General features: G+C 37.2%; 2 protein-coding genes across 2 annotated transcripts; both read left to right on the top strand.

The window, feature by feature from the left end:
• The first annotated feature begins 280 nt into the window (after window positions 1-280).
• Window positions 281-10,226, top strand: LOC110871632 (ALBINO3-like protein 1, chloroplastic). Its single transcript, XM_022120343.2, has 11 exons — window positions 281-842; window positions 2,777-2,887; window positions 3,007-3,081; window positions 3,836-3,896; window positions 4,680-4,753; window positions 4,843-4,947; window positions 5,056-5,169; window positions 5,318-5,421; window positions 6,757-6,960; window positions 8,605-8,884; window positions 9,840-10,226. Exons 1-11 carry the CDS (start codon window positions 483-485, stop codon window positions 9,900-9,902), a joined length of 1,551 nt encoding a protein of 516 aa, XP_021976035.1. The 5' UTR covers window positions 281-482; the 3' UTR covers window positions 9,903-10,226.
• Window positions 10,227-14,477: 4,251 nt separating this feature from the next.
• LOC110870719 (3-beta-hydroxylase) lies at window positions 14,478-17,132 on the top strand. The gene is made up of 2 exons (XM_022119890.2): window positions 14,478-15,350; window positions 16,430-17,132. The coding sequence occupies exons 1-2, from the start codon at window positions 14,478-14,480 to the stop codon at window positions 17,027-17,029; spliced, it is 1,473 nt and encodes a 490-aa protein (XP_021975582.1). The 3' UTR covers window positions 17,030-17,132.
• Window positions 17,133-17,650: the final 518 nt, after the last annotated feature.

Genomic DNA, 17,650 nt, shown 5'->3' with positions numbered 1-17,650 from the left:
TATTTTTTGTCTTTTGGTTATTATTTTTTATAAAAGAACAAAACTTTTACATATGTGTAAACTTATGACATATATCCACCACAATAATGTTATCATAAATATTATACGAATAAGAAAACTACCAGAAACGAGTTTTGCAATGCAAAGTGTCGCCCCCGCCACATCGCGCGGGCACCCTACTAGTATATATAATATATGTATGGTTTAAAAATATAACTTTTCAAACAGCATCCACTTAATTAAAATGAAACAAAAGTGGGTATTTAAACCTTCCACATGAACAACATAATTCCTTCAATCCTACCCTACCCCCTTAACCATCTTCCCAAAATCCTTCCCCATTTCCATAATCCCCATATAACAAACACACCCACCAACCCCTCAAAACACTAGGGTTTTCATCAACAATCCTCAACACCCTCTCAACTTATCAGTCTTCCACCAACAATCTTTAAACAAAAAAACCCTAATTTACCAAGAAAATGGCGAACTCAATCTCATTCGGGTCAAGCCCGGTACTTTCCCCCTTCCCGGACCCTACCAGATCACGAATTGCAAACCCTTTTCACCGCAGACCTCAATTTGGGAGTTTTTCAAAGAACCCTAAACCCTTGTTAATTGGTAGAACCCTAACGGTGGCCCGGTTCGGGCTGGGTCATGTCCAGTTTCCTGACCCGGAAAACTTTAGGGAGTTGATTGATAGAGCTGAAGGGGTTCTTTATACGATTGCTGATGCTGTTGTTGCTGCTAATCCTGACTCTGGGGTTACTACTAATGCTGGTGCCAAACAGAGTAGTGATTGGCTGTCTGGGATTAGTAATTATATGGAAACTGTTCTTAAGGTTTGTGGGTTTTTCATTGTTATTAGGGTTATGTATTTATTTGTTATAAAAAAATATTAAAAATTAAAATCAGTGTTATTAGGCAAATCAAGCCAATGATCTCTAGATCAAGTGGCGAAGGGCTTGTATTTCTCTAGAGAGATGCAGGTTCGACTCTCACTTGGTGCAGAGTGAGGCAGTGGTGGGCAATGATAGGAGACCCAGGGAAACCTGGGTTGGATCCTTGAGCCGAACGGGTTTTACCGGTAATTTCACTGTCGTGCCTACGGGCGGGTGGGTTACCGGGTTTTCTCCGGAATTGGTGGTGGACTCGGGTTACTCTCGGAGTACTCCGTTTGTACAGTGGGTGCCCCGAGAGTGCTCGGGATTGAGTTTGTTGGCCGTTCAAAAAGAAAAAAAAAATTAGGCAAATGAATAGGGGTGCATTTAGTTACAGGTGTAAGTTTAGCCAGCCAGTATTAATATTATTAGGCTATGTGTCGTGGAATAACTAAACCGCTCAAAAAGTGTTCACTAAGGGTGTAATTAAGCAGGCCTGAGCCCGACTCGGCTCGGGCTCGGGTCGGGTCGTCATGTTTTTATGAAGCTCGCGAGTAAAACTCAAAGCTCGAGCTTGACTCGACTCGGTTTGAGTTGTTTTGAGAACAACCTCAAATGAGCTAAAAGCTCGGCTTGAGCTCGCTTCGGTATTGCTTAAACGAGCCAAAGCTCGGTTCAAGCTTGGCGTGCCAATTGTATCATCATTATTATTATATTTTATATAAAAAAACTAAAACTTTGTCTGGGCTTGTTGAGCCCGGGCTTGATAACTAAACAAGCTCTATTTCAGGCTCGAGCTCGGGCTCGTTAAGGCTTGGCTCGTTCAAGCTATTAACCGAGCCGATCACGAGTAGCTCTCGAGCTTCTGGGCTTGTTTACACCCCTAGTGTTCACGTAGGCATGGGCAATAACTAAACGACCGGATAACTATGGTGTAAAGGAATAGCTAAAACATAAATTAAAGAAAAAATTTAAAAGGAAAAATGTCTGATTGGTTGACGAGTTAATGGGCCCCACAATCATTTCCCATAACGCGGGATGGCGTGCTGTTTAACGCCCACCGTGCTGATTTGGCATGGGGGCGTTAATGGACTACACATGGTTATCATTATCACTATAAGGTGTTTTAATTTGGGTGAACAAATGTATTGTATGTATGTAATATTTATAGGAATAGATGACAGTGTTTGGGGTGAAAGATATTTGTAGATTATAATTTCCGGTTTCGGGCCAGTCAAAAGTTGATCTAATAGGTTCCACGTTGTCTATCTAGTATAATTAACTTTTGATTTTTTGGCATTATTTTTATAACATTAGTGAAACGGTGAAAATTTAAAAATTAGGATTTGACACAGAGGAATCACTTAAGAAGGGAACTAGGAAACATTTGTGTAATTTGGGAGAAAGCTTTTGTCATATTTTAATGAGTGAATTTAAAGGATTGTCCTTTATCTTTATACCCATTTTCAGGCGCTGTCCTTTATGTTCAAAATTGACGAGTTTTGTCCTTTATGTTTTCATATCATACATGTTTTGTCCTTTAGGCCTAACCCAGTTAGTTTTTTCAGTTAAATTTGGTCATGTGCTTTGCACGTAAGGGCATTTTTGTCAATTCAAAGGTAAGTTTAACGACCGATTTACAACTCAAAGCTTCTGCAACCTTCGAATTGACACAAATGCCCCCTCATGTGCAAAGCACATGACCAAATTTAACTGAAAAAACTAACTGGGTTAGGCCTAAAGGACAAAACGTGTATGATATGAAAACATAAAGGGCAAAGCTCGTCAATTTTGAACATAAAGGACAGCGCCTGAAAACAGGTATAAAGATAAAGGACAATCTTTGAAATTCACTCTATTTTAATTCTTGAATATTTTTGTCTATTTTATTTCAGTTTTTGAAAGACGGGCTCTCTACGCTCCATGTTCCATATGCATACGGCTTTGCCATTATACTTTTGACAGTTCTTGTTAAGGCTGCAACATTTCCTTTGTCAAAGAAGCAGGTTTGTTTCGATTCAACGTAGCATGATAAAATGTCGTAAACTTATAACCTTACAATAAAAAGCAGACCAGATTTATCTTTATAAATAATAGCGTTAACATTTTGGAACTATAATGCCAGGTGGAATCTGCAATGGCCATGCGATCTTTGCAACCACAAATAAAAGCTATTCAGGAACGGTATGCTGGTGATCAGGTTACATTTTTTCCTGTCCTTTTGAACTACTAATTTTTATGAAAATTTATATCGATTGCTTTAAATTTATTCGAAAATATGGTAAGTAGCAAAAATTTCCATGTCAATCATGAATATTGTAATAAGTATATTTCGCCTCTGATCATCTTTTTTTAGTTTACACATGTTCACTTATAGCTAGGGGTGCAAATGAGCCTAGCCCGAGCTTGGCCATGCTCGAGCTCGAGCTCGATTAACTTATGAGAGCTCGGGCTCGAGCTCGGCTCGTTTGTATTTTATCAAGCCCGAGCCCGGGCTCGGCTCGTTTATTATCTGTTAATTAGAATATTAAATAAAAATAATATAAATAATAGACTTTTTAGGCTCGCGAGCTCGATAAGTAAAGCTCGGGCTCGGGCTCGGGCTCGTTTACTAAATAAGCTTATTTTAGGTTCGAGGTCGGCTTGTAAACAAGTTTAAATAAGCTCGGCTCGACTCGGCTCGTTTACACAAAGGCTCGATAAGGCTCGACGAGCCTAACGAGCTTCACATGTGAGGCTCGAGCTCGATAAACAAACGAGCTTTGTTTTGAGGCTCAAGCTCGGCTCGGGCTCGATAAGGCTCGGCTCGTTTCGAGCTTTTTCTCGAGCCGATCTCGAGTAGCTCGCGAGCCGCTCGGCTCGTTTGCACCCCTACTTATAGCACACCACACCAGAGAGTAATAATTCTGTTTAAGTATTTATTTGTACTATAAGATGTTTTTCATGATTTGCAGGAGCGGCTTCAGCTTGAAACTGCGAGATTATACAAACTGGCGGGAATAAATCCTTTGGCAGGTATCGTAATCCGTGATTAAACATACCCTATAGACATGTTTTAAGATGACTCATACAATTGATTAAGTGATTAACCAGCGCCTCAATTGTGATTATAGACGTGTTAACTACTTAACCATTGGCTCATATTTCATACTAAAGTTAACATACACATATATATTGATGGTTTTACATAGGGCTGCAAACGAACCAAACGTTCGGCGAACAGTTCGTGCACCGTTCGGCGGGAAGTTCGTTTGTGTTCGTTCGTTTATTAAACAAACGAACACGAACAAGAAATTTCGTTTGTTTAGTTAAATGAACAAACGTGAACAGAGGTCGTGTTCGTTTGTGTTCGATAGTTCATTAGTGTTTTTTGTTTTTATATTTATTTAAAAACTTCAAAATTCCGACAAATTAAATATCTAATAAGAGTCGATGTATTATATATTTTGTTCATGAACGATTGTTTGTGTCTGTTTGTTTCCATTTGTGTTCATGAACATTAGTTTGTGCTCATTTGTGTTCGTCATCGTTCGTTTTTGTTCCTTGCCAAAAATTAACAAACAAACACAAACGAACACGAACAAGTTCATTTCCTTAACAAACGAACACGAACATAAAATCTCGTCTGATAAGTGTTCGTGAACGGTTCGCGAACACATATATTTCTTAACAAACGAACACGAACATAGTCTTGTTCGTGTTCGTTCGATTCGTTTGCAGCCACTTACATTAGGCTTATGAGTACACATTCAAATTGAACAAACCTATAATTGACATATGTGATATGTCCTTTAACAGGATGCCTACCAACCCTAGCCACAATACCTGTATGGATTGGTCTTTATAGAGCCCTTTCAAATGTTGCGGATGAGGTAACTTATTTGATGTTGTTATATATACCATAAACTATATTCATTATTGAATTCATTTAGTAAAACATCGTTTTTAATGATATTCATAGGGGCTTTTGGCCGAAGGGTTTTTCTGGATACCATCTCTTGCGGGTCCCACAACAATTGCAGCACGCCAGAGTGGCAGTGGAATATCTTGGCTTTTTCCTTTTGTGGTAAGCATTGTTTTTTATTTGAACTTGGACCATTTTTTAGATATTTTTAGATACTTTTAGATATTTTACTGGATGTTAAAACTTAAAAGACGATAATGCCCTTTACAGGATGGTCATCCTCCACTTGGATGGTCAGATACGTTCGCGTATCTTGTGTTGCCCGTGCTCCTTGTATTATCTCAGTACATATCTGTGCAGATCATGCAGTCATCACAGCCACAGGTTTGTTTTTTTTAAAATAACTTTATGAATAAGTGATGCATTAATGAAACTTGATGGTTTAAAAATAACATTATAATATAATTAATTTTAATCTTTGAATAAGATGTTTTTAGTAAGTTGTATGTTCGTAATATGCTTGAACTTTCAGAGCAACGATCCGAATATGAAGACTTCTCAAACGATAACCAAATTTCTGCCGTTGATGATTGGTTATTTTGCACTTTCAGTGCCTTCTGGGCTAAGCCTTTACTGGTAAGTCAACTTGACCAAACTTCGGATTCTTACTAGTCTTCTTTTGACTTTTAATGTCAAAGTCAAACTTGAATAATCTGAATTTTAAAACTACAACATATTTCAAAAATACTTTTACCATCATTTTGAGTAAAATGCTATTTTCGTCCCTGAGGGTTGGCCGGTTTTGCGACTTTCGTCCAAAGGTTTGTTTTTCCGCATCTGGTTCCATAAGGTTTGAAATATTGTCATTTTGATCCGGCTCGTTAACTCCATCCATTTTTCTCCGTTAAGTTAGGGGTATTTCCGTCTTTTTTGTTAACTTAAAGGGCAATTCGGTTACTTTCACTTTACGTACAAGCATTGAAAATACCCTTAATAAATAGAAAACAAAAATAATACCCTTGACTTAACAAAAAAGACGGAAATACCCCTGACTTATTGGAGAAACATGGATGGAGTTAACGAGCCGGATGAAGATGACAATATTTCAAACCTTTTGGAACCAGATGCGGAAATACAAACCTTTGGATTAAAGTCGCAAAACTGGCAAAACCTCATGGACGAAAATGGCATTTTACCCCCGTCATTTTTTACATAAGTAGTTTTGTTCTTTCTTACAACATATTCCTCAAAGGAAAACCAAAATACCCGTGTTTAGGGCTGCAAACGAACCGAACGAACACGAATAAGACCTTGTTCGTTTTTCGTTTGTTAAGAAATATATGTGTTCGCGAACCGTTCACGAACACTTATCGAACGAGATTTTATGTTCGTGTTCGTTTGTTAAGGAAATAAACTTGTTCGTGTTTGTTTGTTAATTTTTAGGCAACGAACACTGAAGAACACAAATGAGCACAAACTAATGTTCATGAACACAAATGGAAACAAACGAACTCAAAATCGTTCATGAACAGAATATATATAATACACTGACACTTATTAGATATTTAATTTGTCGGAATTTTAAAGTATTTAAATAGATATAGAAACCAAAAACACTAATGAACTATCGAACAAAAAACAAACACGTTACCGAACGTTCACGAACCTAAACGAACGAACACGACCTCTGTTCATGTTTGTTCATTTAACTAAACGAACGAAATTTCTTGTTCGTGTTCGTTTGTTTAATAAACGAACGGACACAAACGAACTTCCCGCCGAACAGTTCACGAATTTTTCGCCGAATGTTTGGTTCGTTTGCAGCGCTACCGCCGTGTTGTTCAAGTTGAAAGTAGTTTGTTTGTCAAAGTATGCGAAATATAAAGAGAGCATGATGAGTAGTCATGGTCAAAATGCTCGACAATTTTTATAATAAATATACGAGTCTAAATGTATATGCGTTTCATGCAGGCTTACAAACAATATATTAAGTTCAGCACAACAAATATGGCTTCAAAAGATGGGGGGTGCTAATAATCTAGCAAAAAAAATTAACTTTGAAATGCTCAAGGAAGATCCGCCCAAAGTTCAGGAATCTGTGTTTCAAACTACGTCGGTTAAAGAACCACCCAAAATAGAAAAACCTGATTCACAAGGGTATCGTCCTGGTGAGAGGTCAGTTATAACTACTTCTCTAAATGTCAGTTGTGAATTATGATATTAGGTAGATATAGTAAATGGGCTGCGTAGCGGGGTCGGGTAATGGGCCAAAATGGGTCAATTTGTATTGATCGAAATGGGCCTGTTCAGGTTGGTCTGAAGCACTTTTTATCTGTAACTTCTAAAGACGTTAAGTAAAGAATTAATGTGCCATATATGATTACCAACGTTATGTTATTTTAGGGGGAGACTATTTGCACACTTGGTGTGTAGATAGTCAGCCCAAAAAGGGCTTTTTTGTCCTATATGCACACCCTGCAGTGTCGAGCTGTGGTCAAAGCGCGGCGTTTTGGTCCGGTCAACCAGACAAAGTCTGACGGGTGTCTGACGGGTCTGTTGACCGGATCAAAACGCCGAGCTTTGGCCGCGTTTTGGTCCGGTCAACCAGACACCCGGTCAGTCTTTTGTCTGGTTGACAGGACCAAAACGCGACCAAAGCTCGGCGTTCTGATCCGGTCAACAGACCCGTCAGACACCCGTCAGTCTTTTGTCTGGTTGACCGGACCAAAACGCCGCGCTTTGGCCACAGCTTGACACTGCAGGGTGTGCATATAGGACAAAAAAGCCCTTTTTGGTGTGCATATAGGCATTTGGGTGTGTCAATAGGTACACCCTTATTTTAATACTAAATAATTTATTGAATAAAACAATTTAGGAGGTTTTATGCATCAACACGTTCGTCCCATTAAACCTGTTCCCTTTTAGAGTAAAACGGGCTTTTTCGTCCCTGAGATTTGGCCAAATTTGCGACTTTCGTCTAAAGGTTTGTTTTTCCGCATCTGGATCCAGAAGGTTTAAAATCTTGCCAATTTCATTCGGCTCGTTAACTCCATCCATTTTTCTCCGTTAAGTTAGGGGTATTTTCATCTTTTTTGCCAACTTAAAGGGCAATTCGGTCTTTTTCGCTTTATGTATAAGACCGAATACCCCTGAAAAAGACTGAATTGCTCTTTAAGTTAGCAAAAAGAGTTAATTACTGTTTTCGTCCCTGTGGTTTGTCAAAAATCACTATTTCAGTCCATTAGTTTAAAAATTGCGATTTCAGTCCCTGTGGTTTCACACTTTCGTAACCATTTCAGTCCACCTCGTAACCATTTCAGTCCCTGTACTAATAGAATAAATGGATTGAAATGGTTACGAAAGTGAAACCACAGGGACTGAAATGGTTACGAAAGTGAAACCACAGGGACTGAAATCGCAATTTTTAAACTAATGGACTGAAATAGTGATTTTTGACAAACCACAGGGACGAAAACAGTAATTAACTCTAGCAAAAAAGACGGAAATACACCTGGCTTAACGGAGAAAAATGGATGGAGTTAACGAGCCAAATGAAATTGGCAAGATTTTAAACCTTTTGGATCCAGACGCAGAAAAACAAACCTTTGAACGAAAGTTGCAAAACTAGCCAAACCTCAGGGACGAAAATGGCGCTTTACTCTTCCTTTTATGTTATTTTTTTTTTACCATTTTGACTTGTCAGAGATAAAACCATATTTTGAATCGACCGGTTCATTATTATCTAGGTCAAAATTGTACCCGTAACATTATTAAGGTTCAAATGTCGTATTATTCTTATATTACGTCGATGACTTCCAGATTTAAACAACTAAAAGAACAAGAAGCTAGGAGGAAACAGCAAAAAGAGGCAGAAAAAGCTAAAGAGGCTTCATTGACAAATGAAGCTGTTAGGGGAGACGTAAAAGTTGACCACGAACTTAAAGCCGATTCTATGAATTCCGTTAATGGAGATCCTTCATCTTCGGATTCCAGTCAAGTCGATAAAACCATGATTTCTAAAATTGAAAATGGCGAAGATTCGGTTTTGTATAATAGCAGAAGAGATCAACAGCAGCATCTTGATGAAAATCTTGAAAAGGTAGCTTTTGAAACTTTTTAACGATGTCTTAAATTTACGATTCTTGAGAGGTGGCAAAAATGAGCGGGTTGGATAACGGGTATTTTTTGTACAGGTTGGAACACGTAGGTTCTGGTTGAAACCGAACAGTTTTAGTTCAAAAGTTTTTTTTTCTTATATATATATAATCATTGTGCAAAATATAGTTGCAAAAGTTGCATTATTCATTAAGTTTTGAGTGAATTTCAAGTTTTGTCCTTTATCTTAAGGCCACTTTGCAAGTTTTGTCCTTTATGTTTAAATTTGACGAGTTTTGTCCTTTATGTTTAAAAATCAAGCACGTTTTGTCCTTTATGCTTGATTTTTAAGGACAAAACGTGCTTGATTTTTTAAACATAAAGGACAAAACGTGTTTGATTTTTAAACATAAAGGGTAAAACGTGCTTGATTTTTAAAAATAAAGGACAAAACTCGTCAAATTTAAACATAAAGGACAAAACTTGCAAAGTGACCTAAAGGTAAAGGACAAAACTTGAAATTCACTCTTAAGTTTTGATAAATAAGTAGTGCGCCAAATATGATTAAAAAGTAGCATCATTGCAATAAGAGTTAATTGCCCGGATGGTCCCTGTGGTTTCACGTTTAGTCCCCACCTTTTGGAAAATAGCAGGTATGCTCCCTATGGTTTGTTATTTTGTTACTCGGATAATCCCCTGAGTAAATGTCAGTGGACTATCCGAGTAACAAAATGACAAACCATAGGGAGCATACCTGTATTTTCCAAAAGGTGGGGACTAAACGTGAAAAAACGTAAAACCACAGGGACCATCCGGGCAATTAACTCTTGCAATAATAATGTAAGTTTTTTAAATAATGTGGTTTATGTCATATGAACTAATGAACATTTGCTTTCTCCCTGAGAAGCTATTCACATTTTTATACGGGTTTCTAACAACGGGCCGATTCTACTTGGCAGGAAAAAACCGCCACGTGTACCACAGAAAACAAAAGCGCAACCAAAGATGAACAAGAAGAATGATCATGAACAACCAAGCAAGAAAAAAACATTGCGGGAGTACAAAAGAACTTGGTTTAGGTTCATGAACACATGGTCGGTCATGCACACGCACCGTCAGGTTCGTTTCGATTATACAAAAGATAAGGTGTAGATACGTTTAGAGGGGGTCGGATAAAATGATGTGGAATATTTGTTTCTATAATCAAGTTTCCAGGATATATAGGCGGTGAAAACTTAGAATTCGGGTTTAAAATTTGTCCCGATATTTGTTTAGACTTTATTTATACCATTTTTCGTGTTCCTCTTATATCCTTAACTACGTTAATGACAAAAAGTTATACTTCACCTAACCTCTGTTTATGTTCGTTCGTTTAACTTAATATTCCACTGAACACGCCCCTTGATAGCGGGAAGGAACAGTGTAGAGGCCGCTCCTGCCATCAGTGACCAGAAACGATAGATCGATCTAATGCTAGATTAATGAATCTGAATGTGTCTCAATCGGCCGTTACTTGTCTACTGAAATCCACGAAACTGGAAGTGATTTTGAAGACTACGTTGATGTATGCTCGTATATTCGTATGAACGAACGTATGTTTTATCTTCTCTGTAATGGAGGTAGGAGCTCTGGTTATGGAGTCTGCCTTTCTCGCTGCGCTGGCCGCTGTGCATAATTTGCAGGCTTGCAGCTAGAGGTGCACAAACCGGTTAATTCCAACAACCGGTTAATTTGACTTTTTGACTTTAACCGGCGATTACTTTATTTGGTTATTTTTTTAACTGGTCCGGTTGATTACTTTAACCGATTCGGTTAATTAACTAGTTATTTTCGGTTAATAACCGGATTTTTGCCTCTTTTTTCTTATTTTTGAATTTTCCCCCGGTTAATAACCGGTTTCTATACTAAATATTTATAACCGGTTAATAACCGATGGTTAAAATTTTATTTGGTTATTTTTTTTAACTGGTCCGGTTGATTACTTTAACCGATTCGGTTAATTAACCAGTTATTTTCGGTTAATAACCGGATTTTTGCCTCTTTTTTCTTATTTTTGAATTTTCCGGTTAACCGGGTAATAACCGGTTTCTATACTAAATATTTATAACCGGTTAATAACCGATGGTTAAAATTAACCACTAACCAGTTAATTTTATACCAGTTAATAAGCGGTTCCAGTTTTGGTTAATAACCGGTTTCGATTAATTAACCGGTTTTTTGCCCACCTATACTTAGAACGCGCTCATAGTTGGGTAGGCTTATGAGCCCATTGTTTGTGATTTAGAGCAAACTTTTAGCCCATTATACCAAGCCCAAATATACTTCCGTTAAAAATTAAGAATGACACCAGTAGGATTACCTTGCGATGCGGCGAGAATTAGGTTTTGGTCAGTACTGGTTCGGATTGTCACGACCTTGATATGGTATTAATACCTCGTATAGTTTACGATACCAAATTTGAATGCAACCCCATTTTCAATAAAAAATCATGTGAGAATACAACGATGTGTTCAATTTTTTTAAGTTAATGAACATCGCTATAGCTTGCAATACGAAAAAAAAAATACTATATTTTGAATACACCATTGTGTTATCAACAACATTTTTATACCGGAGATGAAAAATTAAAATTTCGTATCACATTAAAACTAAATGAGTTAAAGGCGTATATTATTTAAAGTATAAGGGGTGATATTGAAACTTAAAAAAATTATGTAATAAAGTTACTATTAGAGTGGAAATCCCATGTGCGTTGCATCGGGAATTCAAACGGTATCAGTTTGGTTATTATGGTACTAATATGAAGTTGACACTTGGTATAGCAACCGAAAGAGAAAACTTGAAAAATAAAAGCGTGATATGCCTAAAATGATATTATCGTGTATTTTACATTGATTGGAACCCATAAGCTCCAGTACAATCACATAGCAGATATAGCTCCATAGTAGCATGGATTTCGCTTTTTATTATTAAATTCCATAATCATGATGCTACCTTAGCCACAACCAATGTTCAAGCCAATTCAAATGGTCGCCTTTGCTCATGACCAGGAATGTAGACAAACATGAACAAGACTTTGTTCATAATCATTCATTTTACTTTAAACAAATAAAAAAACACAAACATATTCTAAAGATAATTTATTTGTACACGTTTAAACCCTTTATACTAAACAAATAAAAATTATATCTTAGTTATTTATTTCCATACTATAACTTAGTAACAATTTGTTGCTTAATGATGATGTACCTAGGGTTGAGCAAAGTACAAGAAGCGACCTGAAATGGAAACCGAAAAAAGATAATAAAGTCATAAAAACAATAAGAACTATAAAAGTGTCATCCTAGACTCTAACCATGCATTCACTCCAATTAATTTCCTAATCTATGTTAAATACATTTATTCTTTTATTTATTTTTTTTCCAACAGGATTCTTTGAATTCGTTTACTTGAATTGTTTAATATAGTTTATTATTTTAAAACAAAATAATTTGTTAGCTTTGTTTAACGTGTCTTAATAAAGTTTATCATTTTTTAACTTCACTGAACAATTAATTAATCATAAAAACAAAACTTTAATTAAAAAGGTTGACTTCTTACTTTAATGAAAAGATGACAAACATAGATCACTGTATTGTCATTTTCTGCTTTTTAATGCAGTAATGCAGTCGAGTCCTCTAGATAGATTTTTCATTAAAAAGAAAAGAAAAAAAAAACACAATAAAATAAAACATATGTTTTTTTGAAGGATGTACGGTTAGGATACCGCTAACCGGGTTACTAGTTAGTATAAAACATATATTAAGCTATTAACTCCGGTTTTCGATTTAAACTCTATGGAAACAAACAAAAAGGTTTACTAGAAACTTTCTTCGGGTCTGTTCGAGTTTCGTGCCATGTTTTCCGGTCAAAAACCGAAACCGACAACTGGTCGATTGTGGAACCGATGACGAACCAAAATAGATAGGGTTTGGTCCGGTTTCGGTCCTTTTTTGGTTCGGTTATCGGGTTTCTACAGTCCAACCCAGAAAATGCTCACCCCTAGATGTACCCTATGTATTGGGAGTTTTTCAAAAAAAAAAAAATCGATTTTTTCATTAAGATCAAATTGTTGTCCATTAACTGTAGCTAAGAAGCTACTTGGGGCACACGTAAGGGAGCCTTATACGACACCATATACCACTATCCAACCACATAGCACCGAGGTACACCCCCCCTCCCCCCGCGCTATGGACAAAATTTTGTTCCCTCCATGACATGCATAGCGGCGTGTCATGATGGTTTCTCTCTTTCACACACACATATATACATATATATATATACACACACATATGCATAATTAAAGGAGTATAACCTCACTACACACTCAAGTTATAAAACCTCATTTCTTACACATTTGTCACGTGTCTTGTAACCCCACATCTGTGGTACTTGACCACTACTATTTGACCATGCGTAGTGGGCAATATTTTTTCAAAATTTGCCACCAAACACGCCCAAACACGCCCCCTCCCCACCCCGTGGGCATTATTGTTCAAAAAAGCCCCCCAAGCGTTTTTTAAATCACGCTTTGTGCAAATTTGAAGGGCCAATCACATTTAATCTTCCTTTTTTTTTGCCAACATTTTTTTTGTTGGATTTTTTATTTTTATTTAATTCTCTACACTCTTTTAACATAATGCTCACATCCCCACTACACTCATTTTAGAAAAACGCCCAATAATGACTCTTGCTGACTGTACTGCCAAATGGCGGAAAACGCCTAAGGGTGAGGACATTATTCACCCTTACCACTATGCATGGTAAGGCCGGAGGGTGTGGGGGCGCCACCCAGGCCACATCATCATCTATAGCGTCCCTAGGCGCTATACATCCACACCGCGAGATTTAAGAGGGGGTGCTATACAAGGGGCTCCATCATGTTAACGCCAAAAATGAAAGGTTGAGGTGGGGCTCACTAGATTTAATCCAATGAAATCTTTTTTTTTATTTTTTTTTATTTTGTTGGGGGGCTCCATCCACACTATGCAAATTAAAGAGGGCTCCATCGACACCATGAATCCTACGTGTCACTTACGTGGTCTGATAAAGCCCCTAAGAGGCTCCAACCACACCTCCAGCCTAAGTGATTAATGCAACTTTTTAATTTAACCAAACAACTAACTTCCTAAATCTATGGGCTTTTCTTAATTTTGCAGCTTAGACTTTATTAATTTGGAGTCTTGTTGTAATACTCAACAATGATAGGATACAAAAGGCGGCCACACACATTTTTTTGAAAATTATAAAGTCACACATTTTTTTGAAAATTATAAAGTCACACACATGATTGTTAAGTTAAAACGTCAAAAAATCTAGAAGTCTCATGGAATTTTAACCTTTTATTTATGTTTTCGGTTTAGTACTGCAAATTATATAAATATTTAGTTAGTTTTATATAAATTATATAAAATTTATTTAGTTTAAATGTATTTTTATGGGTTATAATTATGAATCATTTTTTTTAAAAGCAAATATAATTCATGTTTAAATGTTAAAAAAGGTGATGGTCCTATAAATAGCCACTCTAGATTCACAAGAAAAACCATGCAAACAAAATGTCTTTCACATTACAAGTTCTTTTCTTCTTGTCACTTCCCTTCATTCTTGCTTTACTTATTCTATCATATTTTTCGTCGTCAAAATCCGTCAAAAACCTACCACCATCTCCACCAAAGTTACCATTAATCGGAAACCTTCACCAACTAGGTTCGAGCCCACACCGCGCCCTTCAGGCCATGGCTCAAACCTATGGTCCACTCATGTTGATTCAACTTGGTACAGTACCGGTACTCGTAGCATCCTCAGTTGATGCAGCAAAACAAATCATGAAAACCCATGATTTAATATTTTCAAACAGACCCCATTTAAACATTCCTGATAAAGTATTTTATGCATGCAAAGACATTGCATTTTCAAAATATGGAGAGTATTGGAGGCAGGTGAAGAGCATTGCAGTACTCCATCTTTTAAGCAACAAGAGGGTTCACTCGTATCAACACGTTAGATACGATGAAATGACTTTGATGATGGGAAAGATTCGATCGGCTAATGGATCGCCTGTTAATCTTAGCGAGTTGCTTATTACGCTAACGAATAATGTGGTTTGTAGGGTGGCTTTAGGAAGGACTTATGAAGGGAGGAAGTTTAAGAATTTGTTAGAAAGGCTTATGGAGTCGTTAGGAGGTTTTAGCGTCGGGAGTTATATTCCTTCGCTAAGGTGGGTGGATCGGTTGAGTGGATTAGAGCGAAGAGCCGATCAAGTTGCCAAAGAATTTGATGAGTTTCTTGAGGATGTTCTTGATGAACATGTTAACAAGAATATGGACAATGTTGAAGCCCGGGATCTTGTCGATATATTGTTGGAATTTCGAAGAGATAACGCCAAGGGTTTTCGACTCGAAAGAGATATGATCAAGGCTTTAATTGTGGTAACATTTCTTTCTTTCTTTTGGTTTCTGAATTATACACACATACATGCACATATGTGATATTTGTGTCATTTATATCTAAGGTTGCTATCAGTCCATGACCATATAAAAGTATAAAGCATCATTTGTAACATGGCCGTTTTCGAAAATCACAAAAAAAAAAAAGAAATTGGTCAGTTGCGAGATAAAAAATGTGGGCCCTATTCATTAATCCAATATGTTTTTTATTGATTCGGGCCAAATTATTAATAAGTCACTAATCCATTACACACCAAAACAGTTGGGCTTCTGAATTTGATTGATAAAAACTGATGGCTTCTAAACAGTTGGGCTTTAACGTTTTTGGTTAAAAAATCCAGGCCCTTTAAGTTTTTTTTTATTTAAAAACATACAGATGTATATATAAATTTGAGTTAAATGCCATTTTAGTCCCTGTGGTTTGGGGTATTTTGCCAGTTTAATCCAAAGGTTTCATTTTTCGCCTATGGGTCCAAAAAGGTTTCACCGTTGCCTTTTTAGTCCACTGGGTTAACTTCATCCATTTTTTCTGTTAACGAGAAGGGCAATTTGGTCATTTTATATGGCCGAATTGCCCTTCTAGTTAACAAAATTACATATAAAATGACCGAATTGCCCTTATCGTTAAGAGAAAAAAATGGATGAAGTTAACCCAGTGGACTAAAGTGGCAACGGTGAAACCTTTTTGGACCCACAAGTGAAAAATGAAACTTTTGGACTAAACTGGCAAAATGGCCCAAACCACAGGGACTAAAATGGCATTTAACTCTATAAATTTTTTCGAGCCCTATTTCGATTTGGGCCCAGAGCGGTCGCCCACCCAGCACTTCTTTCACTGGGCCGGCTCTGATAAGGTTGCTATGAGTTTATGACCATATGAAAGTAAGATTACTATATGCACACATACATTTCTTTCTTTTGGTTTCTAAATTATACACACATACATGCACATATGTGATATGTGTGTCATTTATAACTAAGGTTGCTATGAGTTCATGACCATATAATCTTTGAGTGTTGTGATTGCATGTTGGTGGTTATTGATACATTACTATATGCAGGACATATTTAGCGCGGGAACGGATACTACATTTACAAGCCTGGAATGGGCAACCTGCGAGCTATTAAGACACCCGCGAGCAATGAAAGAATTGCAAAAAGAAGTACACGAAATAGGCAGAGGAAAATCAGTAATCGCCGAAGATGACTTAGACAAAATGCCCTACCTAAAAGCCGTCTTCAAAGAAGGCCTACGCTTACACACTCCACTTCCATTGCTTGTTCCTCGTGAATCAACCGAAGACATCAAACTAAACGGATACGACATCCAGTCAGGTACTCAAGTGTTGATTAACGCATGGGCGATAGCAAGAGATCCTTCCGTTTGGGAAGATCCCGAGGAGTTTAGACCAGAGAGGTTCTTGAACAGTCCCATCGATTACAAAGGGTTTGGTTTTGAGTTGATACCGTTTGGTGCTGGACGACGTGGGTGTCCTGGTATTCAATTTGCAATGGTTGTTAACGAGCTTGTTTTGGCGAATTTGGTGTATAAGTTTGATTTGACGTTGGCGGGTGACGAGGGTATGGACATGACTGAGACCAATGGGATAACGGTTCATAAGAAGCGTCCTATCGTAGTTTCGGCAACTCCTTGTTCTTAAGCGAATGTTGGTTTTTATTTTTATCGGCTAATTTTAAATAAAAGATTTGTTTCAAATGTCTTAACTATTAGTGTTAAATGTTACTATTTTAAGCATGGTTTTAAAACAAGGTTTCCAAGGCCGAGTACTCTCCGAGTAGTCGCTACAAGGTAGGCTGCCGAGACGACTTTCTTCGACTCCGCCTAATTACTCGGAGTCGGTCAAACGCGGTCAACCTCGGCCAGAATTGGATCTAGTAGGTCAACTCGGGCTTAGTTTGACTTAAATAATAATAAAACATAATTTCTATGCCCATCATATTAAAGAATAAATATCATTTTCACGTATTTTGTTATAAATATTAGTAAATTTATGCTATTTGACATATATTTAACCTCCAAAAAGTAATTTCTTTATAATTTAACATGTCCGAGTACTCTCCGCCTAGACAGAGTACTCTCAACTCCCCGGTCGACCGACTAGGGAACGCCTAACGACTTTTGCAACCATGGTTTTAAGTCTTAATGAGTTCCTAGTTGCTACAATTGTTAGCGTGTTTGCAAGTTGCAAAAGGTTAATTTGTTAGTGTTAAATTGCTTTGAAACCGAAAATATGGAATTTCAAACTTCACACGAATAGGCG

The sequence above is a fragment of the Helianthus annuus genome, chromosome 8 (assembly GCF_002127325.2).
Source record: "Helianthus annuus cultivar XRQ/B chromosome 8, HanXRQr2.0-SUNRISE, whole genome shotgun sequence".
NCBI lineage: Eukaryota > Viridiplantae > Streptophyta > Magnoliopsida > Asterales > Asteraceae > Helianthus > Helianthus annuus.
This window is presented reverse-complemented; position numbering and strand designations above follow the sequence as displayed.